This window comes from Gallinula chloropus (genome assembly GCF_964237585.1).
Source record: "Gallinula chloropus genome assembly, chromosome: 17".
NCBI classification, from domain to species: Eukaryota; Metazoa; Chordata; class Aves; order Gruiformes; family Rallidae; genus Gallinula; species Gallinula chloropus.
The window spans coordinates 3,364,998-3,382,502 of NC_140102.1; the positions used below are offsets into that span (position 1 = coordinate 3,364,998).

Sequence of the window (17,505 nt, forward strand, 5' to 3'; positions counted from 1 at the left end):
GCAGAAAATAAATCTGAGGAGGAAAACACCTCATATGCAAAAGTTACTGATCAGAACACAGAAACAAGTACTCATGGTCATTATTAAGTGATCTACCAAGAAACCAGTGGCTGCAGAAATAAACCTTTCCACCTAGAGATAAACAGCAAACCCTCACCTCTGTGCTAGTTTCATGTGACTCACAGCTTAAGAAAATAATGAAAAGAACACCACTAAAATGTAAAATATAAACAGCTCCAGTCAGTTCCACTGTTCTGAATCCCACTGTTCCAAAACGAACAAGGAAACAAACAAAAAGGATTCCCTAAAGGGTATGAAGCATTCACGCTTTCCAGGAAAGTTAGCAAATTGAGCTAAAGCACAAACATAGAATGCATTGTACATCTCAATGAAAACTAGCAATATTTGAGGACAGATTTGGAACAAAAGCCTACCCATGGAGTCAACAAGACGGCTGCAAGATTCATTACAAAGTCAGACATGGTGTTTTGGCTTCTGGCTGGACAGAAGGCTGTAGCATTAACACATGGTTCATTACAACAGAATTAGAGCCTGGTTATTCAGTACTGCAGAAATTAGGGATGGTACACAAATGGATTTTCCCATGAAAATACAGGGCCTCCAGTCCAGCCCTAGAAAAATCACTAATTAGGGTGCAGAACCTATTTACATTCACAGAATACGACTTCTGTTTGGTAGTTCTTTGTCTTGATTTTTTTTTTCCACTGCAAAGGATTTCAAAGTCATCTTCATGAGATGGTGTGATTTGATTTTAAATATAACAACAGAAATTTGGTCAGAATTAAGATATAAAAACACAGAGTAACAAGAATGAATTCAGTATTTTCCTCTTTGCAAGTGTACAATGATGTTTTATTAGAAGGATAAACTACTTTTTCACCTCTTAGCTAGGACTGTTGCATTGAATTACTGTTGCAATTCAGACAGTTACATGTAATCAATCAAGGAAGGGTTTAAGTTGTTGCTATTTACTGGCTAATTCCTCAATAGGCAAAATATATGAGCTTGTGCAATTAGTCTCCTATAGAAAGAAAGTAACAAAGATGTTGTAAAAGAAGTGAATGTTTGAAAGTAAAGCAACCCTGGGGGAAAAGCAGAGCTTCCTTAGTATTGATAGAACACTTTCAAGATTCTTCTAACAAGTACAGTATTCTGTATTGATTCCTACTGAAACCCTCATGATAGAATATGCTGTTCAGTATAATGAAGAACACTGCAACTTCATTTAACAAATTAGGAGGCATTTGAAGAGCTTTTACTTAAAATAGGTTTCAGTCACCCAGAGCAGAAAACATAACTCCATGAATATCACCATTTTCTTAAGCCCTATTTATAGCTGATTACAATATTTAAGTACTAGCAACGAAAAAAAGACTTCTTCCTCTAAAAGCATACATTAAAAATACACAGCTTTTAAGCATCTTCCGTAGTCCTTTATGCAACATCAGATTCTCAATTGGCATGGATCAAAAGGCTCTTTCAGTATTAACTGAAATATCATTTTTTTCCACCCGCTACATTTCCGTGGCCTTTTCATTACCCACAGGGTTTTACAGAAGATACAGATAAATTAGGTCCTGTTTAAGTACTTTATATATCTTGTTTTCCATTTCCTTCTGAAAAAAAAGAAAGAAATCATGGGTCTGATACCACTAGGAACCCAGGTTTTGCAATTTAGTTTCTGGGGAGCTCATGAACCCATTTTTGAATTCCACTGTCCTTCATCTGCAAATTCTCACCCACCTCCCGCTCCCTGTTGACTGTAATGTGAGCTGGCCTCAATCCTCACTGACAAAAGCAGTATTAAAAAAATCAAAACCATTGCTAAGGGATACAAATGCAGGTGTTTCCATGATTCACATGCGACAGTATCAGCTGATGAACCTTTAAAGAAGTTGAGAAGGGGTTAATTGATGAACGATGGTTGACAGTACAGAGAACAATATGAAAGAAAGAGCTGGGAAGGGCTGAACTCAAGGCCAATACACATCTTAAACCTTCCAAATTTATCCACATATAGGTAATAACATGAAGGTGTAACCACACTGAAATAAAGAAATAATTTGAAATTACAAATCATAGAAAAATACTAGTAGTTATACTTCTTGTGGTTGTTTCTCTTTTACATGGGCGACTTTATGTAGAAGCCACTTGGTCAGTTCTCTTTTTGACACTTGCTAAACTAATCTGATTAACTAAATTAATCCCCAGAAGCTGCTAGCACATTTTCTAAATGGCTGGCTAGCTGGAAGGTTTCTCCTGCCTTCCTGCTATAGCTGACTCAGCTGGATGCATGGCTGACTCTCCCCAGAGGATAGCCAAATGAATGGCTTTATAGCCCCCGTTCCCCTGGCAATCTGTCATGGAGTTTAAAAGCAACCTACCGATTCCTCATCCCTACTGGTTATAAGCCAGTGCATCATTAAGCAAATAAACCTGAAGTAACAGCCCCGTCACCCTTCAACATCCAAACTTGTGCAGAGCAAACGTTAGACATAAAAGCAGTTCACCAAAACGTTTTTACATTTATATTTACACACATATAAGTTTAATACATACAAAGAATTTTCTTGCAGAAAGGGAAGGAGCAGAGGGAAGGGTCAGGAACACAGTACATATGTACTGTTAGCATAAAAATGCCAAAGTAAACAGTTAATGTACTGGTTTCTCTGACCTAATCCTTTCACAAAAGGGAGAGAATAATGACTTCTATAGCAAATTTACCTACTCCAATGCAATACTTAAAAGGATGCTTACTCAATTAGCTGTTTGGAATTTACTTTGTTTTCAAGTACCAGACGGGGAAACAGCCAGCTTGTCATAAATCTTACTCCAAAGGGTCAGTTGGATATATTCCATAGGCCCAAGTGCCATTCTGACCATCTCTGGATCCCAGATTCCCGAGGTCAGACCACCACCTCAGAGCTCACTACCTTTCAGTATCAAGTCAAAAGCTCTACAGACTCATTATCAGTTTCACAAGCTCTACCATTTGTCAGCTTGGTGATATATTCCAAGTTATTTTGTTAATCTGTAGCAAATATTTAATTGCACAAGTATGACTGAAAAAAAGATTTAAAGTCTGGCAGGGGGAGGGAGAAGTCTTAAAAGATTTTCCCTCTTCCCTCCTCCTCCTGAATAACATGATTCAATTTCATAAAAGATCAAGAGGGACCTTATATGTCAATCTGTACTAACAAAAGTATAATGAAAAAGTCAGCCACTTCCTCAGTTACTGTGAGGGAACATAAATGAATTCCACAAAGGAACAATTGAAAGCAATCAGATTCACTTTCTGCACAGCTGGGAGAAATGCAATGCTCTTACTTAAGGAAAAAGGATTAAAACCCCCCTTAAATTTGCTTTCTTCAGAACCATCAATCCATTTGAAGGAAGAGAGCCCACCTTTCAACTACAAACTGGAAAAAGCAGTGAATCATCACAGCAAATGCTGTGCCCTTCAAAGCTGCTACAGCAAGTCCTCTAAGCTTTTTGGAGGTAGAAATCCCTCCGCTTCCCTCCCACAACAATCAACATATTCCATTATCCACTGCACACTAATGTCCTTGTTTGCCTGATGTGGCTGGACATAGGTCATAACAAAATACGTTGCAAACTAGATGGTTAGCTTATATCCTGTCTCAGAAATACAGCTATTAGATAAATCTTCTTGCAAGTGACACTTGAGAATCTTCCTGGACAACATCCAGCATCATGTATCTGGCCACATTACACAACACATCAGTTCCACAGCTGAATGTATCTGAACAGCCAGTTCTCGATGAAAGCATCTCTACACTAACTAGGAGTTTAGCCTTTCTAAACAATTGAGAGTGCAGCTTGAAGGGCTTTCTGTACTCAGCAATTTGGAGAGAAGGGGATGCTTGGTCTTCCTCTAGAAGACACCTTCAAACCTAGCAGCAGTTTACAAAACCCTGGCTCACACAGCATGAGCACACCTGTCAGGAAGGCCTGGCCAAGAGGCAAAAGCTGTAGTGTTTTGCTGTTGCTACTGCAATTAGCCTGAAGCAATTCACCCATCCTCCTCACCTCCCTGAGTCACCACATGGAAAGACAGAGAAGAAAAAATGCATCTAGTGATGAATTAACCTCCACTGACAATGACTGATAACTCATCTGGAGCATACACAGGGGATTTGCCAGTGGTGTTACCCAGTCCAGTCACACGGGTGAGCTGCCGAGACACCTTTAATGAATGAAGATATTAGTCAGGGTATTGGAAACCAAGGAATATAGACCTTCCTTAGAAGTGCATCAAAGCACATTCCTTGATGCATAAACTTCTGAAAGAAGAGTTGAAGGTCAGGGGAATAACTGGAATCCACTTAGCATAGATGAAGTCCACAGTTTAGCTATACATGTAACTGCAAAGCACTTACTAATGAAATACTCTAAAGGAAGAGTAGGTCAAGCCAGTCATTCCCACACTGAATTCAGACTTCACTAACCAATGCATTACACCTGGAACTGACTGTAAAAAGTAAACTCCAGGCTGAGCAAGCTTCTCACTTTGACTGAGTAGTTCCTAGTTACACCACTGTCACAGATGGCAAACAGGATCACAGTAAGAATAGTATTCAGCAGGCATTTTTAAAGACACAGCATGGAAACAGGCTTGAACCAGGAAGTGTGATACCTTTGTAAGAGGCACACACAATATAGCCCAACCAAATGGAAACAATTGCCAGAAAGTATCAATGCTACACTTTGAGGCCTTACAAACAGCACACTAACTCTCCTCTTCCAGTTTGTTCCATACATCATGCACCTAGCGTAGAATTAGGAGGAACTGGCAGATGGTCAAGTGCTTGCATGACTGGTTAGAAGCCAGGTTTGAGAATCACCAGTAGGTAGACAAAGACAAAAACATCCATTTCCCATACAGTTGTTATTGTGTCACATGCAAGCAGAAAAGCTCGTCACCTACATGGATATTTCTATAATTTATGGAGATGTCAATTTTCAGCTACTAGCAGGTTCACCTTGTCAGCCTGGGATCAGGCTCCCCTGTTTGTTTCTCCAGTCTTCATCTCCTTGCTCCATGCAAAGCTGCCCCATGCTCAGCTACAGGAAGGTTCACTGCCCATGACAAAGTGCTCTCTCAGCACATGAGGTTACTACAGGCACCCTCAACAAAAAATAGAGTTTCAAATGGCAGCTCATACAGGGAGATAGAAGAGGAGATTACAGATTCTGCCAGGAGAGGAACAGAGCTGTAGAGAGGGCTTATTTCCACTAGTGGGGAGGTCTAACAGCAAGATCAAGGGGAGTAGCGAAGCTTTAATTCTGAGCTGAGTGAAGGGATCTGATACTTCAAGGGTATCCATAAAAACACTGGTGATGAACAGAGAATTACGTGCTACACTCTGCTTGGAATCACTCCTCCCCCCTCCCCACGTACCTGGCAGTATTCCCTAGATGCTCACCAACTGCTGAAAAAGAGAATACAAACTCTGTGCAATCCAACTGGGGGAGAGGAGAAAGAGGGAGGGAGCAAGGCATGCCAAATTACTTATTCAAATGTGAAAATCCAGACATATGCATGGGACGTGTAAGGGCAGAATAGAGCCTTAAACATTTAGTCTTTGAAGCTTTCACACTAATCATTTAAGCCAACCCAACAACCTAAAAATCTATGGAGTTATCCAAAGCCTTTCTGTTAAGCTAGTTCTAAGGATACAATTGGTTTCTCTTCTGCCCTGGCATCACACACAACAACTCAGGCAGCAGTTAATAAATCTAAGCCCCTGTGACAAATTTCATCTTCCATAGAAAAAAAAGCTGGAGGAGAAAACTAAGAAATGAAAAGAGGATCTGAGGAAAATCTATTAATTGATCAGGGCAACAAAAGTACTAAATTTGCTGGCAAACAGCAACCTGGCAAAGGACTCATCAAGACTGCTTCTGAGTATACTGTCACTGCTTTGTCCTGTATTATTAGCTCAATTATTAACTGTGAGAAGCACAGTTTTGATATGCATTCATCCAGAACTGCAATAGGCAGACCTTTGAAGCCAAATTTCTGGATCCATTCAAAACAACTCTATCCTGTGCGAATTCAGACTGCAGATTTCTCCATCATAGTGGAGAAATCCCCATGTTCCAGAACAGAAGGTGTCTCACAGAAGGAAAGATGGGCATTTTCTTTACACTGATCTCTCTAGAAAAACTACAGTAATCTCACACTAAAAAAATGTAGAAGCCATAAAACAAAGCAGCCTTTTCCCTATCCTACAAAAGATTACACAAATTCAAGTACAGATTTGTTGAAGAGTTGAAGGGGTTAAAAATGTGTAGAGTGAGAAAGGAGGATAAAAAGCCCTACTGCAATTGATGTTAAAAACAGAGATTTCAGTCCACTTGTGCATTCAGAAGCATTCTCATTTGAATTTCTTAACTGAAACCAAGAGATGTCTTCACATCAGAATGCCTACATGACTGTGTAAATCAGCTTGTGTTAGGCACAAACTACAGCATATGCCTTGGCTACAATTCATCTGAAAAAATTAGAGAATCTCAGAGAGGAAGCAGCTAAAGGAATAACCTCTTGATACCTCAAACACAGCTTTCAGTATTGAAACTGGTAAGGGGGATGGAAAAGGACAACAGCAGTTATGAATCCTGAGAAGTGACAGAGTATGAACACAGCAGGGAGAAACCCATACATAATCAAGAGACAAAAAACTTCCCAGGGAATTAACGCTACCTAGTTGCTCTGTCATTGCATATAATCAAATAGATGTTATAATACTGAGACAGCATGTTACAGAGACAGCTGTAATAATTAGAGCTTTAACAAGCTCTAATACAAAACACTGCGACATGGCAGTGTCATGATCATCTTCACACTCAAGCTGTCCAACTGAGGAGGGAGGTTGTGCTTGTATTAGCTTATATTAGGACACCACTTATCTGGTTTCTAAAAGCAGAATTAAAACCTTCTGCCATGTGCTGACACCTGGCTGCTGTCCAGACTCGTACTTCATTTAGTATTATCAGTGAAAAACGGAAAGCCTGAGCAAAACTGGAGGGAGATGAGAAGACAGATGACTGCCCATTACTGTCAGTTCATTCTACGTGCCCACTCCTGCAGCCTCCAGGAGACAGAAGTCATAGAATTGTTTTGGTCGGAAAAGACCGTTAAGCTTATCAAGCCTAAACCTCCAGAAATCACTTGTCAAGAAAAATTAAGTTTGCTAAATTCACCAGTTCAAGCTACTGATCCCTCTTTTTTTGGTCCCCAACAGTTTATTGCATCAATTCTGTACAAGTATCCTGGATACTAATTTCATGTCAATACTAAATTTTATGGGTCTGTAATAAATGCTTAGTGCATAACTAACATCACTACAACGTATTTCCTCATTTCAGAAAACAAGATGAGCATTTTCAGGAAATGAGAGTCCCATGTGTAGGCTTTGCATAAGGTTCCTAACATTGCTTCCCACCAACTGGCTCCTGCAATACCACTTCAATGCTGTTCCTAGCACAGAAAGAAGTTACTGGGCTCTGTTCCAGCTCCATCCAGTGATACGATGCTAACTGTTCACTCTAGGCTAGGCTAACTGCACTAGCTCAGTACAGGTAATAAAAAGAAGCTATTAGAGATAGAAGCTTGCCTAATCACAGCACTTTCTTAACCCCCTCTACTCTGCCCTGGTCAGGGTCCACCTGGAGTATTGTGTCCAGTTCTGGGCTACCTGGTATAAAAAAGATAGGGACCTCCTCGAGAGTCCAAAGAAGGGCTATGAAGATGATTAAAGGCCTGGAGCATCTCCCCTATGAGGAAAGGCTGAGTGAGCTGGGGTTGTTCAGCCTGGAGAAAAGAAGACCTAATTAACGTTCATCAATATCTTAAGTATGGGATGCAGGGGGACATGGTCAGCCCCTTTTCAGTGTCTGTGGGGACAGGACAAGGGGCAATGGCCTCAAATTGGAGCACAGGAAGTTCCACACCAACATGTGGAAGAACTTTTCCCCAGTGAGGGTGAGGGAGCCCTGGGACAGGCTGCCCAGGGGATGTGGAGTCTCCTTCTCTGGAGAGATTCCAGACCCATCTGGACACCGACCTGTGCAATATGAGCTGGGGAGCTGCTTTGGCAGGGGGGTTGGACCTGATGACCTCTTGAGGTCCCTTCCAACCCCTACGATTCTGTGATATCTCCTCAATCGTTAAATCTTTTCCCTCTATGTTTCCAGAGATGCAGAAAATAAGAAATAGTAAAATATTCATTTAAGTAGCTTGTGATGCTCCAACAGCCCTGTTTTCCACATCCTAGAAGTTCCCAGAACCCTGCCAGACCATCAGTGTTTCACATGCTAAGCTTAGCTAGACAACAGAAACATGAATACAGTGATTTCTTCATCAATTTGCACAGACATCCAATAAGGATAATACGAGAAGAGCAATGAATAAGAACACAGAATGCTATAAAATAAGTGACTGAAAGATTCAGTGTGCAGGGTCGTGTGTTTCAGCAGTTTCCCACTTGTTTATTAATGCAGAGAGACAGCTTTTCAGAAACCTTATAGCAACAAGGGGTGTCATTTAATCAACATGAGCACAGTTTAACTGCTGAAAACATCTACCTGGGAAAAATTATTTTTGATGTCAGGACAAACATGAAAAGTAAAAATCACACACTTCTGAAGAAATAAAAAGTTTAAATAGAGGAAAAGAGATTAAGAAAAATATCATCTTAGTCTGTCATAAATACATGGGGAGGAAAATGCAAGGGGAGGAAATCTCTTCCACTCTCAGCTCTAAATTATCTGACCTGCTGGATAACTTATTCCATGAAGCTATCACTTTGCAGTGGCCATTCCCATGTCCTCAGAGATTCAAAAGAGAGCAGGACCTGCAAAGTATGTATACCCCAACACCTCTTTCCATCAGGAATGCTTTTCATGGAAAAAGGAAGGATAACAGCCAGGACTTATGCTTTATCATTCTTTTGACAGACAGAAAGCAAGCTTGCAGTGCACTCCTTTTACCCAGTCCTACCCTTTCTCTCACTGGATCTGCCAAGTGCATGGGAGCAATTAAAGTATTTTACCACCTGACTGACAGCCCAGCACTCCATGAGCTACAAGGCTGTTAAAGCAATGCATATTCCAGAAGGGATGCAAAGAACCATAGGAAAAAATATCCAGCAGCCACCTATATCAGCATTCCTAAACCTCAGGAAACACTGCAGAATTTACTTCCCCCACCAATCCATTGATTTTCATATTAAAAATAAAACCTAGTCTCAAGTGAACAAAGATAAGACTATGAAAGTTCTCCTTTTCCTCTAAGCATTCAATTTGCTAACGCATTTTAGCTAAAATTCCTGCTTAGTCACGCCTGACACAATCTAGTCTTTTAGGCAAACATTCCCTCCATTCTCTGTGCTATGGCTGCCAGCCAGTTTTCAGATGATGTACCCAGGGTTTCTCTGCTTGTGTCCAAGCACAGCGAGATCTCTTAAACCTGCTCTCACACAGCACTTCTATCCTTGCATATGCTCTCAATTTATAAACAAAGCATATGCGTATTTATGCATGTATAGGCATGTCTAGATACGTGCACATATCATTTTAGAGATATCAAACTGGAAAACAGCCAATCCTCTGAATATACACAGGAAATACAACAAACATATACTCTGAAACAAATCTTTCTGCAAACAGCAAATGGACATTATTCTTCACCTTGGAATTAAAGCTTCATTGCGGGTTAGTTTAATTGAAAGACTTTGTCCCTATGGAAATATAGCAACAGAAAAATCTAATAACAATTTCCATTTAAAAAACCCCACCAAAATTAAAATCTCCTACAAAAACAAACATGACAAAAAAAAAGGGACAGACCCAAATCTTCTGCTTGATGTCAGCCTCAAATTCTGTCACTGAAAATACTGTTCAGTAGTATTTCCTTCTAAGATAACATCTTTAAAGCCCAGTGAGTTCTGTCTAAGATCACAGACAAGATATTTGTCAAACAAAAGGAGATATATGCCAAATGTGTTGGTCTACTAACTCATCACCATTATCACTATCACATCCTGCCTAATTTGGCTAACTACTCATTCTTGATATTAACGGATATTAAGGGCAAGAGTTACCAAACATGTTCAGGAAGAAAGAAAAGAGGAAAGATTTTTTTTCCTTTTACCTCAGTAGTGTTCCTCAGATGGTGGATAGCAAAACAGCTTCCAAAAAATTCTGCCACATCCATATAGACAGGTGGGACTTGGAAAGCAGAGGCAGAACATTCAAGTTGCCCAACTGGCTTTCACTGACAGAGGTGAAACTCTTCTGCTTTTGGCAGGTAGCAGGCAATTCCACTGTAGTCAAGGAAAGCACTTCTCAGCCATTCAGGCCACCAGCAACCTCTTCCACTCCTGGTACAATAAAGCCACATCCCATCCTTCCCCAATCCTGGGAAAATCCTTAGATCTCTGTCCTCTTCCTGTGCTATTCTTCGGGTTCTGATGCCTGACGCCACAATATCATCAGGTTTCCTTAGGTTGAAAGAGCACTCTGACTGTCTCCAAACATTGGGACTGTTCTTCTCTAAGAGCAGCCAGTCCTTGCTTCAACTGTGCCTGCTCAAAGTTTTTTCCAGAAATGCTCTGGAAACTGCTAATTGCTCCCCAAAATGTGATTAATTTCTGAGTGATTGTTTTTAGACAGTTGGTCCGTTGCCTCAGCTCTAATTACATTTCTCATGTCAATTAATTAAAACCATGCTAAATGAAATACCAGTTTTTATTTAAAGCTTAAGGAAAAAAAAAGTCATGGGATACAATTAGATATTACCAGACGTGATCTCAGCAGGTTTTCAATTATTCTATGTATAATAGATCCCTAATTCAATACAAAGCTGTAATTAAGAATGTAATTAACTTGTGGCATTCTACTGATGTCATACACCACAAGAACACATAATGAGCTACAGTTTTTAGTGCAGAATCCTTAATGGATTGGTCTGTTTCATTGAGAATGAATTAGGTACATAAAAATCATTTACTATAGGAACTTGGCCAACATAATGGCCACGTTTAGAACACAAGCAAAGTATTAAACCAGAACCAATAAACTCTGTCCTGTGAAGGACAACCTGGACAGAACCCAAATCTGCAGCTGGTACCCACAGGATGGCATTGGTGGACTTACCTTCATACCTAACAGAGTTCTCTCTGGCTGTATCTACACAGCACCTGAGAACACCTCTAGCGACTGGTGAGCAGCACAGAATGTTTGCAGATGTATCTGCTTATAATCTCAGTGTGAGCAGCCCATCTGAATAAGAATTGCAGCAAATTTGGTTCTCTGATGTTGCTTTGTTTATATTTTGAGTTGTTCTACAAACACACCAGCCAGAGTGCCATGTACTCCACAGATCACCCTCCAGACTTGAACGAAGCAAAGCTTCTGGGTTCAGTGTCTGCATTAAAACTCTAAATTTCCATCTGGGTTTTATAATATACCATGATGCATCCAATCTCTGTGCTATCACACCACTCACTGAACTTACAAGAAACCCTCCAGGTCACTTTTGCTTATTAAAGGAAAGCTTGTGCTCCTGAAACACAGGCTGTACTGCTGTGCTGCTTAAATCAAAGATTTCTGTTCTCAGTTACAATTATTTGAACACCACCATCTCCTTAGGTGTGTTTTGGTTTTTAACACATGACATTTAAGGCAAAAAGAGTGAGCGTAAGGTAAGTTTCCTCAAGAAAACTCAAACAGGTTCCAGAAACAAGCCATCAGAACTACAAATAACTGGTTTATGTTTACACAGTGAAAATGAAAGAGCCTACAAATTATTTATTTTTCTTTCAAGTAAATCCTCAAGAAAGACTATAACAACAAAAGCCTGATTTATCAGCTGAAGATTCTACTGCACTGGAGTTTGCTGCTGATACATAAGTATACAGTTGAAGACATAATCATGTAAAGCACTGACATAACCACTGAACAGACTTCCAAGTTAAAAAAAAAAACAAACAAAAAAGAGACACTTCTGTTTCTCTCTCTAAACACTTACTGTTTCCCTCTATTTTGGGGGAAAAATCCTAACAAAACCTAAATTAGTAGACAGATTTATTACTCTATTTCTGCTAACTGCTGGATTTGTCTTTCTCTTGTATGAAAAAGTTCCTGACAGTCATAACTTACAAATTAAAACTTTGGTCTTTGAATGTAATTCTCAAAGCATTTACTATTACAGGTTTATTTACAAAGGTTTTAAAGGAAGTCTGACTGCTTTATGTAGGAGCCTGGATAAAAGTTTAAGCAAAGATCTAAAAACCTCTATGTATCAGAGTTAACTGGGAGAGGTTTTTTTAGTATTCTTCTCAATCACGCAGGTCAGTACCATTCTTGACCTTGAACATGCTCAGCCTTCTCTGCAATGTGTTGAATCCTCATTTCCTGAGAGCTGCAAAGAACTTTTAAGGTGTTCTATAGCATCTGAAATCCAGTGGGGAAAAAAGTATTTCTTCTGCATGCTGTGTGAGACAATGGAATGCAATAGAAGCAGGAAAAGATGATCACCTGCACAGGTTAATTCCACTAAATATGTGCTTTTAGTTTAGGTTCTCCTTCATCACTTTGTATAATCAAAGAACAAACAAGGATGTTTCCCAGAAAAATCAGGAATTGGATCTCAAATGGCCTCAATCACTATCCAAGCATTGTCTTTCTGGCATAGAACTTTGTCCTCTTCTCCTAAAAGAAAGTGACTCCTAAATAACACACTTCAGTAACTACAATCAACTGGAAAGAATTCACTAATTGGCCTGCTCAAAAATTAACAAGAGTTATTACAGAAAAGTAATATTAATCGAACTTAAAAGTTAGCAAATCCCAACCATTACACTGCATTTGCTGTAAGACCAATATCAAGATCACTGACCGTAGCAAGATCAAGCCCTGACCTCTGGCTTTGACACCTGGGTTGCCACAGAGTCCGTTTCCAGTCAATCCTGTCTTCTCAGGCTATGCTCATGAGAAACCATTAGCATTATTCTTGCACAGGTAGGAGACAAGGAAAACATTATTTGTGTACAATTTCTGCTGCTCTATTTCAGCTGAAATCTACTGAGATCCATCTCATAAAAGCGTTCCTAAAAGAGAGATACTTCTCAAACAACTCAAATGCAGCAACTCAAATGTGGCCCCTTGACTAGTTTGCAAAGGAAAGAAACATCACTTCCATTTTCTTTTTTTTCTCTGTTCAAAGATCTCCTGAAAAGAAGCAAGAGAGTCATAGGTTCATTCCATGATCTCTGCAGTAAATTTTCAAAATATGCACTGTGGAAACATTGTGGGGCCACCACCATCCCCTACAGATGTGCCTGGTATTCTAACACCCTTGCACTGAACTCTTCATATCCATTTTCTTTTGTTTCCTCATAACTTCATTCTCCTGTGATGAACTATCAGCTAGTGAAATGGAAGCACACATTGACCTATCCTGCTCCAAGACATTAGTCACTAATATAAAAATGTTATGGAGTTTGTCTACCCACAGAGATTTTTTTCCCTCTAAGTCGTTATCACTGACATGTTCAAAAGTTACCTGAGACACCTCTTGTTTCCTAAAATATCATTCCAGTAAACCTGATTCAGATCTTTATATGCTTTCCTAATGCTATCAGGTTTTAATCAAAATGGAACTGATTGAATTAATGGCCTTCATTAATACTAGAGGTTCTTCGAATCACAAGATGCCTCTTTCAGATCGAAGTGGCACAGAAAGCGTCCGAGTTCAAATCATTCCCATGTATCCAGGGTCTTTCTTTAGGATTTTTACTCTTTTTCCACAGCTCAAGATGTTGGCACTTCATGAATCAATCTCAAAGGATATTAAAAGCAGCAGGAATAGCCTACAATGAGCCAGAAGGTTCCTTCACAAAAAAAGAATGTGAAGTTTGCCAAGGAAAGCACTAAAAAAAAGTAATAAGGAAATCCAGACTTAAACTTAATTCATCCCTGCATACATATGCATTAAGATACAGCCTTTAATGACATATTATTTCTTCCAGAGAACTTCTGCCCAAGGCTGAGAGAATGGACAGCTGCTCACTATTTCTTTATCATTATGTATAATCCTATGAATTAATGCAAGACAATATTTAAGTTCTGCATTGAATTATTAAAATCTGATGCACTTCTTACACATTTCTCATGATAGATTACAGGACAGAGAAATATTAATACATTTACATAACACTTTTTTCTTATTTTTCTAATATTTTAAAAGGGTGAACCACAGCAAAATTAGTAACCACTCTCAGAAGTATCTGCTAATACAAATGTCTAATTTAGAAAACCTGTGTAACAAAAAATCTGCTCCCCCCCAAGCACAGTGTTAACACAGTGGCAACAACAAGAACAGAATGTAACCCCCCCAGTGTTACTGTGGTCCTTTTTATCTTTCTACAATCTTCACTCCTTCCATGAGATAGAAGTTAACCTGCACATTTATCCAACATGCCTGGCTACAGCTAGTACCAGTGAAGGAATTATTCAGAAAAGGGAGTCAAGCTCCAACAGAAGATTGTGAGAGGCAATGTAAGAGGCACAGGAGCAGGTATGCTCTACCTATCTTCCTTCTGTAGGTTGCATTTGGCTCATTATGACACTTGTGGTCTTTGAAAGGTTATTAAAAATATGTTCTGGGATGCTGTCCCCAACACCAAGTATGAAGAGTGACAGCCACAGGGACTGTTTATACTCAGAAATCCCCAAGTTCCTCACGGTATAGATTCAGAAATTAAACACACACTGACCCTGACACATCTACACACCTTCCTGCCTCTGTAACAAACACAGCAGAACTCCACAGACAGTAACTTCCTTCAGCACAAAAACTGGGATTTTTCTCTCCCAGGAAGCTACCCCAGACGAGCCAGCAGTCCTGTAGATAACCACCTGTTCCTTAACTCTTGCCATGCCCTAAGATTGATACAGGAAAGGAGGAAGAAGCAAACTGAATAGCAGAAGGAAGCATTCTGAGAGCCTCTGGGGCTCTGCAGTTTTTACTCTGGAAACTGTGCCCATGATGGCTCATGGCAGTTAAAGAGGACCACCACCAAGAAAACCCATACACAGCTCAGGTATCTGAGATGCAGGGTGATCCACAAAGACAAGATGCTTAGAATAACACTGCTACCACCCTCTCAATTCCACATTCAGAATGGACTAAACCCAATTTTCAGACTTAGAAATCTGGCAACTTTGAATAGATTTTTCATGGAATTAGACCAAAAACTAGACAGCTTCAGATATATTTTTTAATCCCCTTTTTATCTGGTCTTTTTTTTATGCAGGGACATGCTTGCAGAAGTTATCTGCAGTCACAAATCTTACTCAGTAAATATGAACACTATCATCATCATCTCTTCAGAAAGGTAGATTACAGCAAACACCATCTATCTCTGCCTCTAACAGCGAAAAATCACAGGATTTAACCCACCTAGTGCTGCTCATGGAAATGATTCTAGCTGGCTGGAACTCAGGATTCCTGGCTGGCTTTGTTCTCAGAAACAACTGAACCACTTCACAGAAACTTTCCCAAATGAGTCAGAAAATATGCAGCATGGAAAACTTCAGCTCCAACTGTTAGACTTGGGAAAGTCACATTTTCAAAGGGTATTACAGTGAGAAGTGTTAAACAGCTAGTCTGAATGCAATTGTTATGACACACAAATTTCTGCCACTTTTTAGATGGAAAATTATGATTAAACTCATTTTTAAACTATCAATTCATACAAACAAAAAATCCCAAACCACTGCATAACATTGATCCAGTAGGAAATATCACATATGCAATGAATTAGACCACAGCCCTTTCATCTCAAATTGCTTTGAAATGTTGCTTAGTAAACCCACTAGAGTTCATTTTTCCAATGAAGAAAGATTTCTGCTCTAAGTCTTCACATTGTGAGTACACCATGTGGTTTGCATTTTCTTTCTTCAAAACAGTTTCTCTAAAGCTCAAACTGTTTCATTTCATTTTCAGTTAAGAGGACCTAAAGTCTGAAATGTGAGAGACAAATTCAAAATTACAAGTTGGAGGGTGAGGGGTTCATATTCACCCTGTGTTATGCAGAGTGCTATTTGCTTTTGTGCCATGTTAGTACAGAATTTAAATCTCTATATAAACCCAAGAATACTTCTTTAAAGCAGCTTAGAAATTAACAAAATCACAGGCTGGCAACCCACAACTCACTTTCTAAGAGGGTAGAAGGTTGGTAGAGGTAAATTAGAGTAATAGCTTTGGATAACCAAATCCCCAAAAGACAGCATAGGTACCAGAAAAGGAAGCTTTCCAGTTTTGTCCTTCACCATTTAATGCACAGAAATACTAACGGGTACAATTCATAACTTTTTAAATATTAGGCATTTTCTCTTGTGTGTGCCCACCTCCAGTCACACACATCCAGATTCATCCTACATAACTGAGGCATCTAACAGTGGACCTTACTTGCCCAAGACTTTGTTGATGGAAGAATAAAGGCCCTTTTGGATTCAAAATATCAAATCAATGTGAACGACACTCTGAAAGCCTTTCTTACTCTTCTGTGATCATAGGAACACAGGCTTTTTTTTTATCTCAACTTAAATACCTAAGCTTGTTTGAATCTGGGTGAAGGGGGTAGATTTCCAAAAAAAGCTGACCACTTCACAGAATCTACAAGCCCATAGAGTCTTTGTCAGTCTATTTAAGTTGAATTCATCTCATCTGTACTTACAACACTAGAGTATTAAAATCTACACATAAATACTACTTCCACCACAGTCAAAGATACAGACAAGACTTTCAGCTGGAACCCAGAGAGCAAATCACCTCAACTCTAGAGCAGACATTTGGTCAGCTTAATCACCCTCCTGAACACCAAAGATGACTAAGTACATGTCAGTAATGGTAACTGCAGCAATGATATTGACACTCCAGAGCTTCAACCACCATTAAGAACTAAAACATCCAAGCTCTATAGTGTACTAATGAAAATACTGTCCTTTCTTTCCACCTCCACCCCTCTCTTCCATATTGCTCAGCTACATCAAGTGGAAGGAATACCAACATTCAGGAGCACTCAGCATTAGGTAAAGACAGAAAGCATGGTGCAAACTTACTCAATAAAGCCATAAATGAAATGAACAACTGCTATGTTGAAAATCCTTCCACAGAAACATCTGAGCTTCTCTGCTTCCAGTAGCTGTGTGGGACTACTGCAAGACATGGGGCAGAATAATTGAAAATTGAAACTTAAAATGCCTCTACTTGTAATAGCCAAATCATCTGAAGTGAATGTACTTCAAATAATTTCAACATGTGGATTTAGACTTTTAAACATCCTCCCATACAATTGTTTGTATACAGGTATTTCAACACCACCTATAACACAGGCTAAGTAGCAGAAAGAGACTTCCAAAATAACATGAACTCTGACAGGGTCTGACAAC

The 17,505-nt window shown here is 39.5% G+C and overlaps 1 protein-coding gene across 2 annotated transcripts in view; it reads right to left on the reverse strand.

Moving 5' to 3' along the window:
* Positions 1-17,505, reverse strand: part of TMEM132C (transmembrane protein 132C) — a gene marked incomplete at both ends in the record, with an annotated part of 208,518 nt that overhangs the window by 179,612 nt on the left and 11,401 nt on the right. Inside the window, one exon of one of the 2 annotated variants that reach the window (XM_084272087.1) lies at positions 13,847-13,880. The exons of the other annotated variant lie outside the window; for it this stretch is intronic. Coding sequence (XP_084128213.1) covers positions 13,847-13,880 — 34 coding nt within the window. Of the gene's footprint in view, positions 1-13,846; positions 13,881-17,505 lie in introns of those variants that run through there. 2 annotated transcript variants of the gene reach the window in all.